Here is a 20455-nt window from a genome sequence, read left to right as displayed (position 1 = left end):
ATTTTAACCAAGTCTACATGTAAAAAAAATATTTCTTTCAACAACAAAAAATAAATAAAAACATATAATTAATGAAAACATATAAATAGTAAAAAAGTAATCTTACTTCAAGTGGATAAAGATATGTCCCTATGAGATAAAGTAGAACATACAATGGTACGATTTGAATCCTCTGTTTAACATATCTATTTGCTGCAACCTGAGTGCTATAAGGAAGGTACAACATATCCCAGTATGTTCTGAATTTATAGTAAGGCCCTGTAAAAACATAAAGCTCATCAATGATAAACATTTAAAAAAAAAAAGGAATACTTAAATTTAATTTATAAAAATAATAAAAAACAGAGAAAAATTTCAAGTGTAGAATTGCAGATGCAACTGACATTAAAATAGACTTATTTATTTCTATTTAACTTTTCAAAAAAAAAAAAAAAAAACACAGTCTAACTTAAATCCATCATTTCAGTGTTTTTTGTTTTCCTGTAGACACTGTCACGCTTTGATGTCCCATCAAAACAGCCATTAATAATGATGGTTTAAATTGTCTTAAAAACTAGCAGAAGCTATCTCTTTTTGAGAGGAACTGATGATGAAGAAGAAAATGAGGTTTCATTACAATGTTGATATATTTGATGGTTGCTTAAGAAACGATTAAATAAGCTGAAAAAAAATGCAAAATATCTATAAAGAAGATAAAACAGAAACACAACTAGGGGTAACAATTGCAGAAGACCTCAAAGCCTTTGCAATAATGAAGAATTTTCAATATTCATGTGAACTTTCAGAAAAATAAATGCTATCTGTTACAAATCTATTGTTTGCACTGAGAAAAAAAAGAGGGTGGGTTCGAACCAAAATTTTCAAAGATTTTAGACAAATGCATTTATGTTTTTATTGCAAAATAAATATATTGCAGCTAAAGCATAACTTTTTTAATTAAAGTTTTTTTTATCATCGGTAATTTATTTCAATTTTCAAGCTTATAACTTCATTCTTAATCTTGTATTACTGTTTGATATTTTATATTGACTTGCATTCGTTTATTTTTCCATATATCGCTCGTAATGAATGATTCCATGAGAAACGATCAGGGTTTCACTGTATAAATTGAAAAAAATAATTGCTTCTCAATTTCAGCACTTGGTCCAAATTTTATTTAAGACAGCAAAAAAAAAAGTGACAAAAAAAACGCATCTCATTTTAATATTTAGAATAAAAGTGTAAGTTCAAAACATTTCATAAATCAACTTAGGGTCACCTATCCAAACAAATTAATCAAACTTGAACTTTCACAATAAAAATAATGCATGTGGTTTTAATTTATTCTAATAAATAATACCAACCAAAAGCTATAAGTTAACAAGGGGTCGGAAAAACTGCATAATTTTTGTAGTTTACAACAACTACTTCATTACAAATATAGTTAACCATAACTACATCTTTTTTTAAATGTAGTGATTACAAACTACTTTCAAAATGTAGAAACTATCTCAACTGCTAAATAACTACTATGAAACCACGTAATTTACACCTATAATCAAAATGATTTTGTGTAAAAAAATTGGCTTATACAAAACATGAGGAATTAGTAAGAAATATTTATTCATGTTTCATGAACCAGTTTGTTAGTCTAAAACAATCTATATTTTTTTCAAATTCGCTCATTTAACCTTCAACTCTTTTTGTCTTTATTAACAGCGAATATTTAATTTAAGAAATGCAAGGAAATTATTAAAAAAATTACAATTTGTTTTCATTTTCTCTAAGAGATTATGAAAATTGAAAATATGTTTCCTTCCAGTGAAATAGTTAAGCAGTTTTAAGTAGATTTTGCACAAAGTGTACCAAATTGTGAATATAGAGTGACCTAAAAAAACCTTGGACTATTATTGTTTAATATGTTTTTACAAAACAAAAGAAAATAATTTCATGCAATTATACATCAATATCTTTGCTTTGTCTATCTATGCATCAATATCTTATCCTTGCTTTGCAATAGAGCTTTGAAATTCAAGGATTCTATGCAAACAGTGCTCTTTGCAATATTCATTGATCATATTTTATATAAGCCAATATCTAAAAACAAATGCAAAATGCAAATGCAAAATTGTCAAATTTCTTGCAGTGTACTCTATAAAAAAAAGTCGATAAAATTATTAAAATTTCATTCTTTTTTTCTATTTAAAATCAAAATATTCACAAAATTCCAAACTAACCAAATGCTTTTCTAGTTTAAATTAGTTAATTTTTTTTAAAACTAGAAACCTGTACTGGTACAGGTTTCAACTAAAAAACTTTGTTTTCATTCTTCTTAATAAACACTTAAAAAATTAATATTTTTTATATTATAGATTTTTATATCACTTAACATGTTTCCCATACATTCCTTAGTTTTTTGCTAGCTTTAAGGGTCATTCAACAATTGCAAACTTTCAAAATTGCGATTAACTGAACAATTCAAATTTTGAATCAAAAATCAATTATATACCAGCAAAACAATAAAATTTAATGTTATCAGTATATAGTTGGAGCTTAAAAGAACCTTTTTATTAATTAAGTTAGGTTCTAAAAGGTTCAAAAGAAATTAAAAAAATTAGCAATGATGCAAGAATTATAATGATTGGTCTGCAAACATTGCTGTTAGCAATTGTATGAAGATGCGTGATTGATTGGCTTGGTAAAGAAAAAATAATTCAAGGATTTCATTGGATGGGAATACAGAATCTTTCAGAAAATGAGTGTGAAATAAAATTGATAGTTATAAAATTATGACCAAATAATTTTTAGGAACTTTATGAAATTAAAAATACTAAAACAATTTTAATCTTTTTTTTAAAAGAAAGAGAAATGCTCACAAAGCATAGGATAGAACTTGAACAATAAATAGATTTGGTTCATAAACTAGAAGACAAAAAAGATTATCCCCTGCTTTCATAATCAGGAGCAAATACCCTAACCCCTGTTTCACCCCCCCCCTAACACATTCTTTGCCTAAATGAATAGTCTCTAAATAGTCACCATGGAAGAGTTTCACAAGGTGTTCTGATCTAGTTTAACAGGGTTATAATAGAGCAAGCTTCAATGACAAATTATTGCCAAGTTGGTGACAATTCAATCGTTTGACGATAAATTTTGGTCTACAAAAAAGTGGGTATAATGGATGGTGAAATAATAGTAAATTTGAGAAAATCAAGAAAAAATAATCCAGTTTCTCTTTAAAATTCTTTGATTTTTTCAGGTTTTAATTTAAATTTCCCTGACTCTTCCAGGCAGTGGCGTATCTAGGGTATGGCAAGTATGGCGAATGCCATGGGCGCATTATTTCAAAAAGGCGCAAAATCAATCAACATCAACGATTATTTTTTTAATTAAAAATTTCACCAATTTTTTTTTCTTCAAGTTATGGCAGAATTAAAAAAAGCATCCAACATTTAACCTTTCCACGAGGGCTCGAAAAGAAGACATCGAGGTCTTTCGAGGAACTCTTTTTATAACTGGAGGAGTGAAATATGAAAGGGAACCGCTAATAATAAAAACAAAGTAGGTGACGAGCGTTAAACAATTTTAACCTCCCACTGTTTTTCATTTTTTTAATAACTTCGTTTGTAAACTCATAGACCACCTCAGTTAGGGATAATAGGAGGGCCAAGGTTTCCAGCGCTTTTACATAACTCGAAAAGTGCGGGGAAAAAAATGGGGGAAATAAGAAAAAAAAACATTCCACACCCCCTCTTTTTAAACAACTTGACGTCTGTGTGATAACAATTCATACACGTTTCTACATTCATTCACTAGACACTTTTCCTTTCATTATACTTTCAAGTTGAGCAACAGAGGATTCGAAATAAATAAAAAAAACTTTATATTCATGAATACATTCAAGATAAATACTAAAATAAATCAGTAATAAAAAGTAGCTTTTTCTTTTCTACTATTATATTTACGATGACTTCGGCAAAAACCAAATTTTAATTATAATATCGTAATTTATAGAATAATGCAGAGTTTTTAATAATTATAATTATAACTCTCTTCACTAACTTTTTGATACTTTCCAATAAAAATATTTTTAATTTCAGAGAATTTCCTAAATATTTAACAGTTAATGTCGATCAAAATCCTTTGACAAAAAGACTTTTAGCCCCATATTTAATTTTATAACCGTCGTTGAGCAGCCGACCTAATTCCGTAGCCTTGTAATTTTGAACCCAATCCAGAAGACAAGGGAACTCCTATATCGAGAAATGGGAGAAATTTGCCTTCGTGGAGCTAACCCGCATTTGCGTTACATGGAGAGGAAGACCACGAGAATCTCCCACGGTTAGCCTGACGGGAAGGGAACTCTAACCCATGATCCGTCTACTACTGAGAATATTTCCATGATATTTCACGTCAGCACTGTGGTCGGTGCAAGCCGGGTGCGGAATTCGTATCAACTGGGATTCGAACTCGGTTCGCCTCATTGCAAGGCGAACGCTCTATCCCCTGAGCCATCGCGGCTCCCATATTTAAATTAAAAGGAATTTAAACTTATTTTTTTCTAAAATGTAGCTTCTTATTGCTTCTCGATACGTCAAAGCTGTAATCGAAAGAATTTAAGTTATCGCTGATAAAATGAAAAGACAAAATGTAAGCTCATTATTCATTATAGAAAATTACAGGGAATTTTATTTTTCTTCTTCTTTTAGTGTATTAATTTCATTTTTTCTACTAAAAACGAAAAATAAAGCACAAACTTAACGTAAAATTTTTTGAGGAAAACGAAAAAAAAATAATAATTTTTTTTTTCCAGGTATAAACGATGATAAAATAAACAGTTTAATAATGTTCATTCAGAAGGGGTATTCACGGGTAAGAGTTATAAATATTGAAGTTCCCAATATTATAAACAAGCAAGACATTATTTATAAGACTTTATTGAAACTGTAACTCAGAGTCAAACTATAATATTGCACAAGGGAAAAAAAAATACTAAAATAGCCACAAAAAATCATGGTTACATATAAAAATAAAATAATTAACTTAATAACATAATTTAGATTACAAAAGTATGGAATATGTACTAGCATTAAGAATGCATATTGTAGAATTGTATTGAATGTGTATTGTAGTACTATGTATGATGTTATAGCTCTTGAGTAGCAAATATATAGATATAAGTCAATGCCTTTTTCCTCGGCAATACATAACGTATTTATTTAAAATCGTGTCCTTTTTTATAATAAGATGATAAAAACAGAAAACAAATCCTAAAAATAATATTTATTGATTTCGTTTATCTAAAATAGTTTACTTAGACAGTCAATTAAATTTAAAATAATTTGTTTGGAAAAAATGCTTTTCTACTTAGATTATTTGATATTATTTATGTATAATTGAAAATGCTATACGTTAAACATAAATTATAATAATATAAGCTGAATCTTTAAATTTAAAATATTTATCTATATGAAAAAATTAGCAGTACAACAGACTAAAAAAATGAAAGGCGAACGAAAGAAACTTTGGAAGTTCAAAAGTTGGTGACAAACGTAAAGAAATTTTTCTCCCCTTATCTTAAGGAAAGTGAGACCTCCAGTTAAAAGAACAATTTTCGGGGGAGGAAATGAATGGAACCCCTTCAGGCAGAAAAACCAGATGGCCAGATGGTGATGACCAGAGGACAGAGAGATGTGAAAACCATGGGGTATCCCAATCTTGCTTAGACTAATTATTCTGTAGTGAAATGCTTGTAAATCTTAAATTTTATCAGGAGTTAAAATCTCTTTGAAAAACGTTTTCGGAATTTGCTGAATAGATTTCAAGTAGAGCCCCTTCTACAAATTAGCGTAAATTCTTCCTCAACAGGAGATTTTTACCACCCATGGTGGGAATCACCTCCACTAAATTGTGAAATACTAAAAATAGGAGGTTCCTCTGATGACTCGCTGTACAAATAATTTAAACCAATGGAACGATTTAATAATGAATACTTTCCACTATTTTGAAAAATAAAGGGCAGGCGTTATAAGAAGTTAGGTGCTCATACAAAAAATTCTGCTCGTTTTAGTTAATGTTTCAAAATTTAAGCCAAGAAAATCAAATATTTAAAGTCTTTAGATTTTTATAATCTATTTTGATGCAGCTTCTGGGCTTTTATAGTTGGTTCATAGATTTAAGAAAACAACGTGTACTACAAGGATTTTCTTTGATTGTAAGTAATCATTTCCTAAATATTTAAATTAATGCATTATACTTAAATTATTAATATTTTCTAGAAATGTTGTCTATATACAGGGATGTAAGATTTCTCCGAAATATTTTATTAAGTGGTAGAGAGTTAAAAACTAAACCTTGCAAAATTTTAGATGATATTGGTAAAATTTGAAATTCTTACCACAAGGTAACTGGAGTAAAATTGTATTTCATAGAAAATTTCGAATTATACATACGTAGTGGCGGAAAATATAATTTTAAATCAAATTTACATAAACCAAGAATAAAACATTAAAACATAAATTTTGCTACCACTAGAAAGAAGTTGCCCATTAAGTTGCAAGTTAGCATCTCTGTATGTGTAGATCGAGTGGGACATTTGCTCTCCCTCCTTTTAATGCTATAAATTAGAATTTATAATATTTTTTAGTTTTATTGTTACTGTTTTATGACAGTACATTTAATATGCACATAGATTTTTTGTATTAATAATTATATATTGTATAATTAAATACTCGTTAATGCATTATAATTATAAATAATATGTAATAAAAAAAACAACGAATGTTAAAATTTCTAATGTTAGTGGGAATATATTTTTTTAATTTTCCTGAAAAATAATTGCGATAAATAAATAATTTTGTGTTTATTACGTAACATTCATTACGTTCAGCAAATAGTTTCTAACAACCGATAAATGTTTTTCTTTCTATTCATAAATAGATAGATTTTGAGTTTAACCACTTGTTTTTTTTTCCTTCTTTTCTTTGAAGGGTTATATTAAGGAACAATGCTTTAAGTGTAAGTTTTAATAATCATTTTACTTACAAATTGATTTTTTTTAATTCATAAAGACATGTTTGTTTTGTACTTTTAAATTACATTTATTTAATATTTATCAGCCTTTCTTCGAGTTATGGAACACGCTTCCATAGCATCTCGGGTGCAAAATTTTGTCATCTTTCTTTCCCCTATATCTTTCATTTTATTTCAGATTACAATTTTCTTCCCTTTTCAAAAAAAAAAAAAATTTGATTAAATAATTACTTTTTTTTTAATTTTATAAGTCTTTTACAATACATATCACTTACATTATGTTTATATCACTACGTATTATATTACTTGAAAAAAAAATCAATAAAGTAACAATCACAATAATTTTCTTTCATTAAATAATTATCTTTATTTTAAGAATATAAAAAAAAACAATAAGCATTTTAAATATTGAAAAATTAGAGCTTGTTTAATAATGAAGTATGCGCATTCTTATAATGTATTTTCATAAAGATACAAAAAAAGCCCTCTTTTCCTCAAATATTCCAATCACTTATATTTCTCTTCTTCCTAAAAAGCAAATTTTAAAGCTAATTAATTTTGATAATTTTTTAAAAAAAAGTTTTTTTCCCTGATATACAGGTTGGTCTAAATTCATGTTGTTTGAGTTAGGATTCCAGAGAAATAGAATTGAAAAAAAGTCGGATATTTAAAATTTGATTTCTATTTTGACTATTGACTATAAATTTGACTATTTGATCAATTTCGCTAAAATGTAGTATTTTTTATAACAATGTAAAAAATGTACATCTAACAATTAAATTTTTTTACGACTATTATAAATAAAATAATAAATATTTACGAAAAGTTATTTTTTAACAAAGGATCTTTATAATTATGGGAAAAAATTTTTAAAATTCGATTGAAAAGCTCTCGAGTTACTTCTCATATTGTGACTACCCCCAATACTTAGGGGTACAGAAATCCAAATCAGTCAAAAAAATGGCATGTTTATTCAGAGAAAGTACATTTTAGTGTCTGATTTTGTAACTTGAAATATTGTCCCTGCACTTATTAATTAGCATATTTTAAGCCACCTCCTTGAACCATTGACATGAGAAGAACATGAAGATCTGATTATTATATCAAAAGTTATCAGGGTATTCCGTTTATTTATTTATTTTTTTGCGCACCGAACGTTTACAAACTTGTGATTCAAATCTGTTTTTTTCTGCTTTTTCTCTAATTTGTTCCATTCTGATGTGAAGAAAATTTTTCATAATTTGATTTTTTTTGGTCTATTTCTTAACTTTTTGCCTTTTTTTTTTCACTGTTAAAAAATCAATTATTTCTAGATATTCTTAAACTAAGACGTCAACTTCCTCTAATTTATTTCTCATTAAAGAATGTATTATCGGTTATTATATAATGTTTGTAAAACTTAATTATATTAAGACCATCGCTTTTTTGTAAATAAAAAGCTAACGAAGCTATAAAATTTGATTGTAGCTATTTTATTTGTAATTGTCATAACATATCGTAATTATTTACACTGTGATCTTTAATGAATTTGTTATATCGCGATGATTTTATTGTTTTGGTATTAGCAAAGCATGATTATTTCTAAAAACAATTAATTTTATTCAGTTTAAATTTTGAAAATAATGGGTAATCATCTGGTTATGTTATAGTTCTTCTTTAATTCAGAGACATTTGTTGTGCGTGCGTATTTTTGTTACCTAATTGTATTTGTTGCTTAATTACACAAATTGTTAGAATTGTTATTGACAGTTGAAGAAACGCAAGAGAATCTTCTATAAATATGATAAAGCAGACTTTTTTTTTATTTCTAACTAATGCTGATTTCGAACACACTTGAATACATTATAATTAAAAAGAGATAATTTTATTGTTGTAGTTAATTTTTATTTATTTATTAATCTATTAAAAAAAATTGCGTTGCAATCTTTTTGGAAAATTTTATAAACGTTGTTGAACAGCCGATCCAATTGTTTGAGTTTGCGACTGCTGATGTTCAGCTTCGTAGCCTTGTAATTTTGAACCCGATTCAGAAGACAAGAGAACGCCTGTATCGAGCATTTTGGAGAAATTTGCCTTCGCGGAGCACTTTTTTGATTGAACTAATCCGCATTTGCGTTACATAGAGAGGAGGATCACGAAAGCCTCCCGCGGTTAGTCTGACGGCAAGGGTAACCAATGATCAGTCAAAGAGGATATTTTACGTCAGCACCGTGGTAGGTACAAGCCGGATACGGAAATCGTATCGAGCAGTCATCGCTGAGAATCGAACCCGGCTCACCTCGTTGGAAGGTGAATGCTCTATCCCCTGAGCCACCGCGGCTCTTTTTGCAATATTGCCAAAAGGCTTAAATACTTCAAACAACGCTTTTATTTCGCATCGCATAAAAAAAGAGATTATAAATATTTCAGGAAGGGTGCCAGTGCGAGATTTGCCATAGGCGCTTCTTTCCATAGATACGCCTCTGCTTCCAGGTTTTTACCCAAAATTTCCCTGACGATTCTAGGTATTTCCAAAATAAAAAAAAACTTCCCTGTTGATTCCAAGTATTCAAGTTTATCCAGGTGGGTAGTCACTATGAGAATTTAGTGCAATAAATTGTTTGATTTCATTACAAAAATGCAGAGATGTTTACTTAAAATAGTTTAAAAAAATTTAATTGGTTACACACAAATAATGAAACATGATAATTGTAAATTATACTATCATAACGATTGAAAAACAAATCAATGTTCAAGACATTTTTAAGATTAGAGGGTTTTGAATAAAAGAATGATGAAACAAACTAACAAAATATATATATATATATATATTTCTTACCTATTAATACTCCAGCAATACAGAAGGCATAGTGAAAAACATCCAAAAATGATGGTTCAACTTTTTTGTATTTGTACAATAAATCAAAATTATGAGATTTATTTTTCTCTTTTGCACATCTTGTTTCTTGAACTTCAAATGCCAATCCAACCATCTGAAATCAAACAAAACAGAAAACAATCAATAACAGGTAAAAAAAAAAAATTTTTTTTTTCTCTATAACTCAAAAAATTTTAATTTACAGCATAACAGAAAAAAATTCTATACTATTTATCCTATACTTAGGCTTGTAGAATAAATGGAGCCTATAAAAACAAAAAATTTTATTGAAATGGTATTCAAATTTCAACAGATTAAAAAGCAATATTAAAGAGTACATTCAATACTCGTTTAACCATATCAGTGTTTCAAGGAAAGTGCTGCTAAACACGAAGAATTGCAAACTTATTTAATGATAACTTAATTACAAATTAAGTACTCTGAGTATTGTGATGCTTATCGCCACTAAAAATTAAAATTAAGAGCTAGAATTATTTTTTCTTCTCGGCTTTTGAGTAAGATGTAACGCTCATCGTCACTCAAAATTAAAATCAAGAGAAAGGGCTAAAATAAGATTTCTAGAACATTCCAAAGTCTTCGACAAATAAAACTACCGTGAGAAATCTCCATCGGCAAATAGTAACTTAAATAGGAATAAAATAATTCAAATAAACAATTAGGTTAGAATCTTACAATGTCATGATGGGACAAATTCAAAAACGACAATAACTTTAGGACTTGATTTTTCCCCAAATTTGCAACTTTTCATCACTAAAAAAAAAAAAAAAAAAAAAAAAAAAAAACGATATAAGAGCAGCCGAAGGAAAGGGTTAGAGAGCAATCAATCAGAGTGTGTCAAAGGCTGATTCCGAAACCATGAGTAAATTTGATAAGTCTCTCTCTCAACCTATTCTAAATTAATGTTTACACTAATGTTATAATGCAAAGTTGGTTTAATTGTAAATCTTATTTTTAAATATACATAACATATTATTTGTTTAAATTTAAGACGAGTAGCTTCCTTAATTTAATGTAATAATAATAACTATACGATACGGCAACTAAAAGCTAAAAGGGCCACTATATGCGCCACGGCATCTACTTTATTGAATTAAAAAAAAATTTTTTTTCTTCCCTTTCTTACAATAACATACAAAGGTTTAAAATATGTAACGGATTTATAATTTCTGCCATTTAAATACCTTTAAAGTAAGAATCATTTGAATAGCATTGGTGTGTGGTGGTGGAATTGGCAGCCCAAAATAATGAGTACTCCTGAAGAAAGCCAAATAGCCGAATGAGAAAATTGCACTATAAATGTGGCATTTCCTACAAAAAGAAACATACATTTAAAATTAATATTATTTATTTGTATTTTGAAGAAAATAATCAATGTATTTAGATACAAATAAATAATTTAAATTCAAGCTCCTTAACTATCAAAGTACTTCAGTAAAATCACAAACATTTTCAGATGTAACTAACTATAACCCTAAAGTACAAAAGAAAAAGAAATGATTTGTTGTATGTGAAAGCAAGTATATTATTTTTCCACTACACTGGCTGCAGTCTATAAGCAGTTGGGGGACAGCTTTGATCAGCCAGCGTAGAGACCAAGGAGCGGCATCGCTCCTCGATAAATTGTTCTAGCATAAAGTGCTTGACTTCGCACACAGGTTGTCAGGCTAAAAAAGCAGGAGAGTCATCTCCTATGCAGAGGATCAAAATCGAGATGGCATGTCTTTGGATCATCCTAAAAGCCTGGTTTCTTAGGACAGGTCGGCATTACAAAACGTCAGCTTGAAGCGAGCGCTAACCTCTGTTTGGTCAATTTGTGAAATAGACAGCATACGTCATCGAACGCTCAGCTTGAACGACGACTGATGTTTGAATAAACTGCAGTTGGATTACAACGTAACGACGGAAGCAATGGCGGACAACATCCATCAGAGCATTGAAATCACCCAAGATTTTGATTTTAACATTAAACATAGCTTTTTCTTCCTCTTCATTTAGCTAACATATATGTGTTTTTTCTTGGACAAAGTCATTATTTGTTCTCTAAAGCACTGGTCGACAATAAGAAAATCAATACAAATTCAAAATAAATATTTGTTTACGTTATTAACGCATGCGCAATGCGAGACAATGTCTGCGTTGCAACGACTGCTCAGGCTGAGCTAACAAAAGAGCATTTTGTTGGCATCAGTGGTACGTCAACTTGACGCTGATGCCCAGAGAAGGTGCTTGTCTTTAGTGCAGCTCTAGTGTGACATAAATAAATTACCTACCTTTTCTACCACAAATTGCAATTGGGCTTCACATTTAAAAGATTAGTTCAGAGAAATAAGATTAACATAGAGCCAAGGTGTCATATTGGTTGAGGCACTGAGCTATCAGTGTGAGGGACCAGCCTACTCAGCTTTAGATAGATGAGTACTAGCTTGTCTCCGAAATAAAAGCAGTCATAAGAAAATTGTAGAGCCTTAATTTTCAGAAAATTCCTGTTTAAAGCTGCAAAAGGCACTTTAAAAAAAAAAAAAAAAAGATCAATGTAATGGGCTCTAAACTGTACTTTGACTGTACTGGCTATTGCATAAATTATAAAAGAAATAATTTGTAGTCAAATCCCCTTTTAGTAAAATCAGAAATAGCAAAGCAATAAATATTTAGATTAAACCAAAATAATTACATTTTGGTTTGAAAAACTTCAAAAGAATGGTATCATGCTTTAGCCAAACATTCACAAAATAAAAACAGATTTTTAAATAAAAACAGAACAGAAATTTTAAACCGTAATTTTGAAAGACAAAACACGTCAAAATATCAATGTTTAACTTTAAATTGTTAATAATTCTAACTTTAAATTGCTAATTGTAAATTCCAGCATCACTTCCTATAATTGTCTGCACATTTAATAGGGCCTAAATAATGAAAGTTTCTCATTCTCAAAATCACCTATTGCTAAAACATATATACTCAGATATGAAAAAGTAATATTTGAGGAAAATGAATAATTAAAAATATGAATTCAAATACCAATATACTTAATGATTTAAAAACCTTGTGGTTTCTTAATCTGATCAATACACTGACCAATTATTTATTAGCTACAAATGATTTATTATACTTAATAGCAAAACTATTTACCAATTAAATTAGCATAAATTTTAAAATAAAATACTCACAATTTAAAAATAATTAAATCTAAACAAACTAAAAGAAAAAGAAACAAATAAAGTTTAATAAATTTAAGTAATTATTACTTTTTAAAGAATTGTAGGATAATTGCATTAATAAGAGTAACGAGCACAGAATGAACAACATGAAAACCAGATACAATAAAAACTATGATAAATCCAGCACTTGTAGACAAAACCTGTCTTTGATAAGGATTTGGCACATTTCTAATAACAGGTCCAAGAATAACAGAAATACACAGTAGAGAAATATATATTATGTCATCTAATATCATTGCTGTTGAAAAACTATGGGTAAATCTGCTGTAAGAGTAGAATCTGAAAGAAAAGAAAAAATCTAAAATTGAGTATAAAGAAAACTTGATAAAAAACATTAAAGATCTGCCAACTCACAATTTTATGGCTCAGAACAAGCAGAATGGAATCAGTATTGCAATGTTATAATCTTGGTTATTTTTTTAATAACAAAAATTGAATAACTTCTTCCCAAACCATCCTGGATTTTATGTTAATTTTTTTTAATTTTTTCTGTTAAAGGTGCTTTTTTTGTTCAAAACAATCTTTTGTTTAAATGAAATATTTCACCGTAAAATATCTTTAAACAAATGTTCGCTTGATGTCCATATTTAACTATTTGGAACTATTTTTTGTCCAGAAAGCAATAAAATTATGCCTTAGGTTAATAAACAATTGCTTGTTTTTAAATTTTCTTAATACTTAAAATTAATTTTTTTAAACTAATATAACTGATTTGAATGAAGATGTTAAATTCTTTGAACTTTTTAAATAACTTAAATCTTTTTTCAAAATATCTAAACAAACAAATCAGGGGTCTGTCAAGATTTTTCTGAGAGGTACCTATTTTGTGAAAATTTAGACATAATTTGTGAAAATTAAAAATTATGTTTAAAAACTAACAAAAAAAAATATGGCAAAACTTTGGATATGGATTTATTGTTTCTTATGGGATACAAAAGTGAAATTTTAAGAAAAAGTATTTTGTGAAATTCCTAAAGTTGAATTTGTGAAGGTACCAATAAACAGTAGTAAATTTGGCCCTGACAGACCCCTGCAAATGTATACTATTATTAATGAAACAACCTTTGTAAAAATAGGGGAGATTTCTGCATATGTGCCAGCACCAAAACAATCAATCAAGGAGTTTTGAGAAAGAAAAAAAAACATCACAGAAGGCAAAATAGTCACCTCCAATATTTTTTTTATTAAATTTTATCAAATATAAAGCCGTTTTAGTGCCTTAGTATTTGTGGTCAGAAATATATTTCCAACAAATGCAAATTCTAAAAATGTATAATTTAATTATGTCAGAAAAATTTATTGAAATTCAAAAATATCACACCCTTTATTTCTATGATTCTGATTCCTCAATCAGGGGTGTATAGGTTTTTCTGAGAGGTACCCATTTTACGAAAATTTAGACATAATTTGTGAAAATTAAAAATTATGTTACAAAATCAATACAAAAATATAGATTTATCGTTTCTTACGGGATACAAAAATAAACTTTTAAGAAAAAGTATTTTGTGTTCGAAAGTTGAATTTGTGAAGGTACCGCTAAACATGGTAGTAAAAATAACGGTAGACCTGAACAGATCCCTGTCAATGGTCTTGAATTTTTAATGTTACACAAGATGCTAATGAATAGATTAGATGACAATTAACAATTTATTTAAGAACATTAAATCAAAATTATATTTAACATTTCTCTCCACCCTTGATTGTTGAGTTTGGTCATCAAGAAAGGGGACTCTTAAGAAGATTTTCATACCTGTACCTATGCCAAAAATAAATAAAAAAGTGGTTAGATCTTTATTATCAACCACGCACAAATATGAAAAAACATTGCTGAAGGGTATCTCAAATTAACGACCTTAACTTGAGTTTTTGCCGGCAAAAAGGTATTTTTGCCAGGACAGTGGCAGAAACCTGGGAAAAACTGGTAAAAAACGGCAAAAACCAAATTATCTAAATTGCTGATTAATATTATTACAAAATACACTTGAAACAAATTTAAATCAATCATAAGGAATAATAATTTTGATACATTACATGAGAAAATTATTTATAAAATATTAATAATTAATATAAGGGTAATAATTTTTTAAAGATTGAAAGTCTTTGACCTCTTTTTAATTCAGAATCCTTAAATAAATGTTTTTTTTACAAATTGTATTTTTTTTACCTTTTCATAATAACTTTCGGTATGTATTATTTTACATTATATCACTCTTACACTATATTTAAAGGGAGACATAAGAAAGATTGACTGTAAATAATCTTTCAAAACTAGTGATCTGTAATGCTACGCTGAGACAGCACAAATTGTATTGTGATGATGAATAAAGTTGAATTTAAAAAATTGCATTGATATTTGTATATTTTAATTAACTACACATGTTGATAGACATTTTATTCTTTAAATTCTAGTTATATTAATTTAAAATAAGTTCATATCACTGGAAAAAAAGAGAATAATCACTAATTTTCCGAATCACTAAAATTCCATAATGCTTTAAACTACTAAAATGATATATTAATGCATTTTAATTTAATTATGGAATAATAATTTTGTTAAATTTTTTAAAATTATATATATTTATAGTATATATTACAATTTTAGGAATAATTTTGTATCAAAAATGTGTTTTTGTCCTCTCATCTTGGAAATTATAGGTTTTTGCCACTTTGCTTGGCAAAACCTGGCTTTGCCAGGACGGTTTTTACTAAGGTTTTTCCACCTGCAGCAAAATCTTGCCAACCCTGGTTAAGGTTGAACTCAAAGTGTAAGAATTAGTAATCAGCCCTGAGCAAACCACATGTACATGTTTTTTTTCTTCTTCAAGTTTTTAGCAAAGTTTTTAGTTTTTGACAGCTTATTGGTCAAATTACTGTTCAATACTATAACTCATAATGTATATGTCACTGTCCAGTTGCAAACTTAGCAATTATTGTGGTGCTATTGAAATTCATTCTGATTCATTAGAAAAAAAAATTAGAAAAATCTATTATTCTTTAACATTAAATTATTAAACTAACAAATGAAAAAATTTTAAAAATTATACAAAATTTGAAACATTTAGATTTTTGACACTCTTAGAAATGCTATAGCAAAATCACCCTTTTTAAAGGAATAAGTTAATTAGTAAGCAATTCTTAGAGCGTAAAGAAACAATCAATTTTAAATAACAAAAACAAAACAAAAATCAAGTACAGTGTCTAAATTAATTTGTCTCAAAATGCTTCTACTAACGGATATACTTTTCCTTATTTATGAAGATTTATAAATATCGTCTGCAACTAAGATTTGACAAGAACAACATTCTACACAATGTCGAAACAACTTTGAAAGACAGAAGAAAGGAATAGACTTTTCAATTTTATTTTAAATTAGCTTTAATTTATTTATGCATACAATTTAATAACAAATAAACTTACATAAAGAATTTATCCTATACACCGCAACAAGCAGAGAAGGGAACGCTAGTTGCAGGAAGAAAATATAAACAATACCATTTCAGTTCACATCATTTTAATCTACAAAAATTAGTTTTAAAATTTATTTTGTATAGTATTTTAGCTTCATTCAATTTGAAAAATAGAATTGATTTTACTCCAACTTTTATCAAGCTTAATAAAATAATTTTTTTTTTTTTACTATTTTGAATTGTGGTATATAAGTAAGCTATAAGCCAATATTTTTATCTATAGAGAAGCTTTGAATTTTTTAATGGCATTGAATTTTTAATCTTGATTTTAAAACAAAATTTATTACTTCTCATGATTGTAAACATTTATATTTAGAATATTGAATTATAAATTTAATTATTTCGATTGTAAAAACGTACTTAAAAATATTTCAGGCCAAAACGTTTTTGTAAGGGTGGTGGCGCTAGTGGTTAAATTGCTGTAGCAAGACTTCCAGGTTACTGCTTTCGATATATTTTTAGGCCGCAGAATGAAAAAACACTCCATCATATTATTGCATCATATCTTTAGCAGTAATTCACATGTACCGAGTTCTTTCTTTCAGCCTTTAAACTTCAGCATTATCATATCAATATTCCGCACTGATGTATTTTGTTAATTTTTTTCAGCAATGGTAGTTTATAATGTGTTGCTAGTAATGGTAAAATTGTAAAAAAAAGTTTATGAACTATCACTATCCAGAATACTTAGCTAATTTAAAGCAGAGTCGAACATCATTAGAATGCAGGGTAAAGAAAGTTTACAGTTAAACATTTATAAATAATTCTTTTCACTTCCATTTGCTATTGACTTTATTATATATGTGTAATAAATAAAAATTTTAAAAGCCTAGTCATTCAATTTTGCTAATCCTGTTTAACAATGCAATAAAGTATGATGACACACATGAATTGAAAAAAAAAAGTTACAGAAGGTTCTCAAGTTAAACATTACGTACGAAAAAATAATTTTAAATGCTTTTCTTTAGTTTTATTTACCCAAACAATTTTATATCTTTAATTGAAAATATAAATTTGAAAAACCTAGTCATACATTTATGCTGTTAACTATTGATAAAAAATTCTTTACAGATTACTCATGTAGGGTAAGTTGTATGTAGAGAGAGGGGCAAGAGCTCTAAACAACTAAGAGCTCTAAATCTTCATATTTATAATTTTTGTTATGGAATTTTTTTAACGGGTAAATTTTTGGCCTATACAAAATAGTTATGAAAAATAAAATTTTTAAAAAACATTTAACAAAGTAGTTTTTAATCATTAAAATGTAAATATTTTTAGCATTTAAGAAGAATAAAAAAGTATACCTAATTTTGTTTTAAATTATAATTTTTTTATAAAATACTTCTTATTTGCACATTACATCAAAAAAAAAAAAAACTTTATACATATATTTAGTTTTTTTATTTTTTAAATCAATGTAATAAAACTCAATTGTTCTGAAGCTTTACCTCTTCACGTTTAGCAATATTTTCTTTTTATTATTATTACATGAAGTTTTACTTTTGTTGAATATAAATTTTACTACACTTCTTTCTTATAAATTTTTAAGAAAAAATTATTGTAATACAGTTAATAATTTTCACAATGAATGAATAAGAATAATCGCTTTCTTAAAATATAGCATTTATTGTATACACTAAACATATAGAATTACATTTCAGTTGCTATTACATTAATGCAGTGTTGTTACAAATTAATTATATAAAGGAAATAATTTATTAAAATTGCTCCTTTTTTCATAAAGGTGTACAATATTCTGCTTTTACAGTTTAAAATAGTATTGCATAGAGAAACTTTAAAAGACAGTTTTGCATTATTATACGATTGAAAAGTTTCAGTTTATTAGCAAACATAACTAATATATTCTTCTAGTGTAAAAAATATAAAATAGTTGAAAAATTTAACCGGGAATATAAAATACTTTTTGCATAATTGAATCATTAGATGCAAAAGGGACACAAGATGAGGAATATTTAAAATAAGTGCTCATTAATTCTCTATATTTTAAAGCTTACCAAAAATTAAGTAATTCAATTGTATATAAAATATATTTACAAAAATCTAGTACATGGTATGAAATTGGAAATGTTATTACTGTATATCTTGGTATCGATAAAAGTTCAAAATAGTTGCACATTTATATTCAGAAAACAAAACACTTTAAGCGTGAATGAAACACTCAATTAAATTATATCTAACAGGGATGCACAACCCACAGACCAAATGTAGCCTATGAAGATTTTTGATTTGGCCCCTGAACCTTAAGCATTGATATAAAAATATTTAAAAAAAATTTTTTTAAATTCTGGTCTCGGAGAAAATACTACTTTACCAGTTATTCTGCTTTTATTTCATTCTTTTCGTTTACTTATTGATGACCTCAAATGCATCGATTTAAGGCTGTAACCAGCCAAACTAGAGCTTTTTCCATGCTGCCTATTTTGTTAGCATCAATTCATCAGAGAGCAGAGCTGCCACTTCATGTCTCATACTTGAAATTTACCTATATTTCTAGTATTAAAATAAGTTTTATTAATTTGATGCATTAGTTGCTGGCATCAATTTTACATAAATCAGATTGTGGATAAAAGCCACATAGTTCTATGCTCTCCTGCCAATTTTTACAGGTCAAATCCAAAGCTTTTCTGCCAGAATCTGCTGACAGAAATTTTGTAGCAACAGAAAAATCATGTCATATTGTCTCACATACATGAGCTAAAGCTGACGGATCTTTAATATTGTAGTCAATGCGTCATAAAAGTTTGATGCATCAGTCAAGGTATAGCTATTCATCCTTCATGACCAGAGATCATGCTGCAGATGGAAGTACATTTGATGCTTGAACTCAATACTTGACTGTCTAGTTTCCAGGAAATTCAGTGAACTGACATATTCGTATTTCATTACTTGTGGCTGATATGTGTCATTAAGTTTCGTTACTTTGTGCTCATCATGACCAAATTCTTGTGTTTGTAATTCTACAATAATAATTGGATGTACTGAACTTGCAATAAGCTTTGTTGTTGACTTCTCCTGATTTTCCAGCAGGTTATTGTGTGATATGTTACAGAATTTGAAGATATAAAATGAGAGGAGGAAATATATTTCCAAAACTAAATACTTCAAAAAAAATTATAATTTTAAATGAGCTAATCAAAAACATCACATCTATGTGATAATTTATTAATTATTAACTGTGGCAACAGAATTTATTTTCTAATAATAATACTTTAGCGGTAAATGAAATTTTTAATTTTCTCGTTTTCTTTTCTTTTGATTTTTGTTTCTAAATTAGCTGCAATAAACTGCTATGTAATTTTGTGTCTATATTTCTTTGCATTAAATTTTTTTTTATTTCATTATTTGCACTTGAGAAGTTTCATCCATGTTATAATAGGTTATTATTATAACTAAACTATTATTACTATTACTAAAAATTTTTTTTTGTTTTTATGATCACAGATTTGCGTTACTTGTGTTGTCTCTGAATATGGTAAGTACTTCCTGGTTTTTATGGCCAGTTATCTAAGAAAGGTTGTGCAACCCGCATGCATAAAATATATTTACAAACTTTAAAAAAAAAAAAAAATTTAAACACAGGCTATATAATTGAAAATGTTAGTTTGAAGCATCAACTAGAATAGTTTGACATTTGAAATCAGAAATACCAACAAATTAGTCTCTCAATTCAATTGTGTATGAAATATATTTGTAAAATAAGATAACAAAATCTCTTAAATACATATTATACAATTTAGCAAGTTTCTATTTTACTAATTAATATGATTCTCTTACAAGTTCAACATAAAACATTTATAATATGAAACAAATCATTAAACTAAATTTTGTTTAAAATATCATTTCAAAATTAAACTTTTTCT

General features: G+C 27.7%; 1 protein-coding gene across 3 annotated transcripts in view; it reads right to left on the bottom strand.

Annotated features, from left to right (window-relative positions):
* LOC107452899 (membrane-bound acylglycerophosphatidylinositol O-acyltransferase mboat7) overlaps nt 1-16664 on the bottom strand; it is a 29223-nt gene extending 12559 nt beyond the window's left edge. Inside the window, exons 1-5 of one of the 3 annotated variants that reach the window (XM_016069520.4) lie at nt 16525-16664; nt 13135-13386; nt 11071-11197; nt 9830-9983; nt 107-258 (exon numbers count right to left, since the gene is read on the bottom strand). In XM_016069520.4, coding sequence (XP_015925006.1) covers nt 107-258; nt 9830-9983; nt 11071-11197; nt 13135-13343 — 642 coding nt within the window. In that variant the 5' untranslated portion in view covers nt 13344-13386; nt 16525-16664. Of the gene's footprint in view, nt 1-106; nt 259-9829; nt 9984-11070; nt 11198-13134; nt 13387-16339; nt 16365-16524 lie in introns of those variants that run through there. The other 2 variants (XM_043044693.3, XM_087165363.1) reach the window with 2 other exon arrangements.
* Between the last annotated feature and the right edge of the window lie 3791 nt (nt 16665-20455).

This window comes from Parasteatoda tepidariorum, chromosome 6 (assembly GCF_982258835.1).
Source record: "Parasteatoda tepidariorum strain Cologne lab strain chromosome 6, Ptep-v5.0, whole genome shotgun sequence".
NCBI lineage: Eukaryota > Metazoa > Arthropoda > Arachnida > Araneae > Theridiidae > Parasteatoda > Parasteatoda tepidariorum.
The sequence above is the reverse complement of the archived record's forward strand: the minus strand, read 5'-3'. Positions and strand labels throughout refer to the sequence as shown.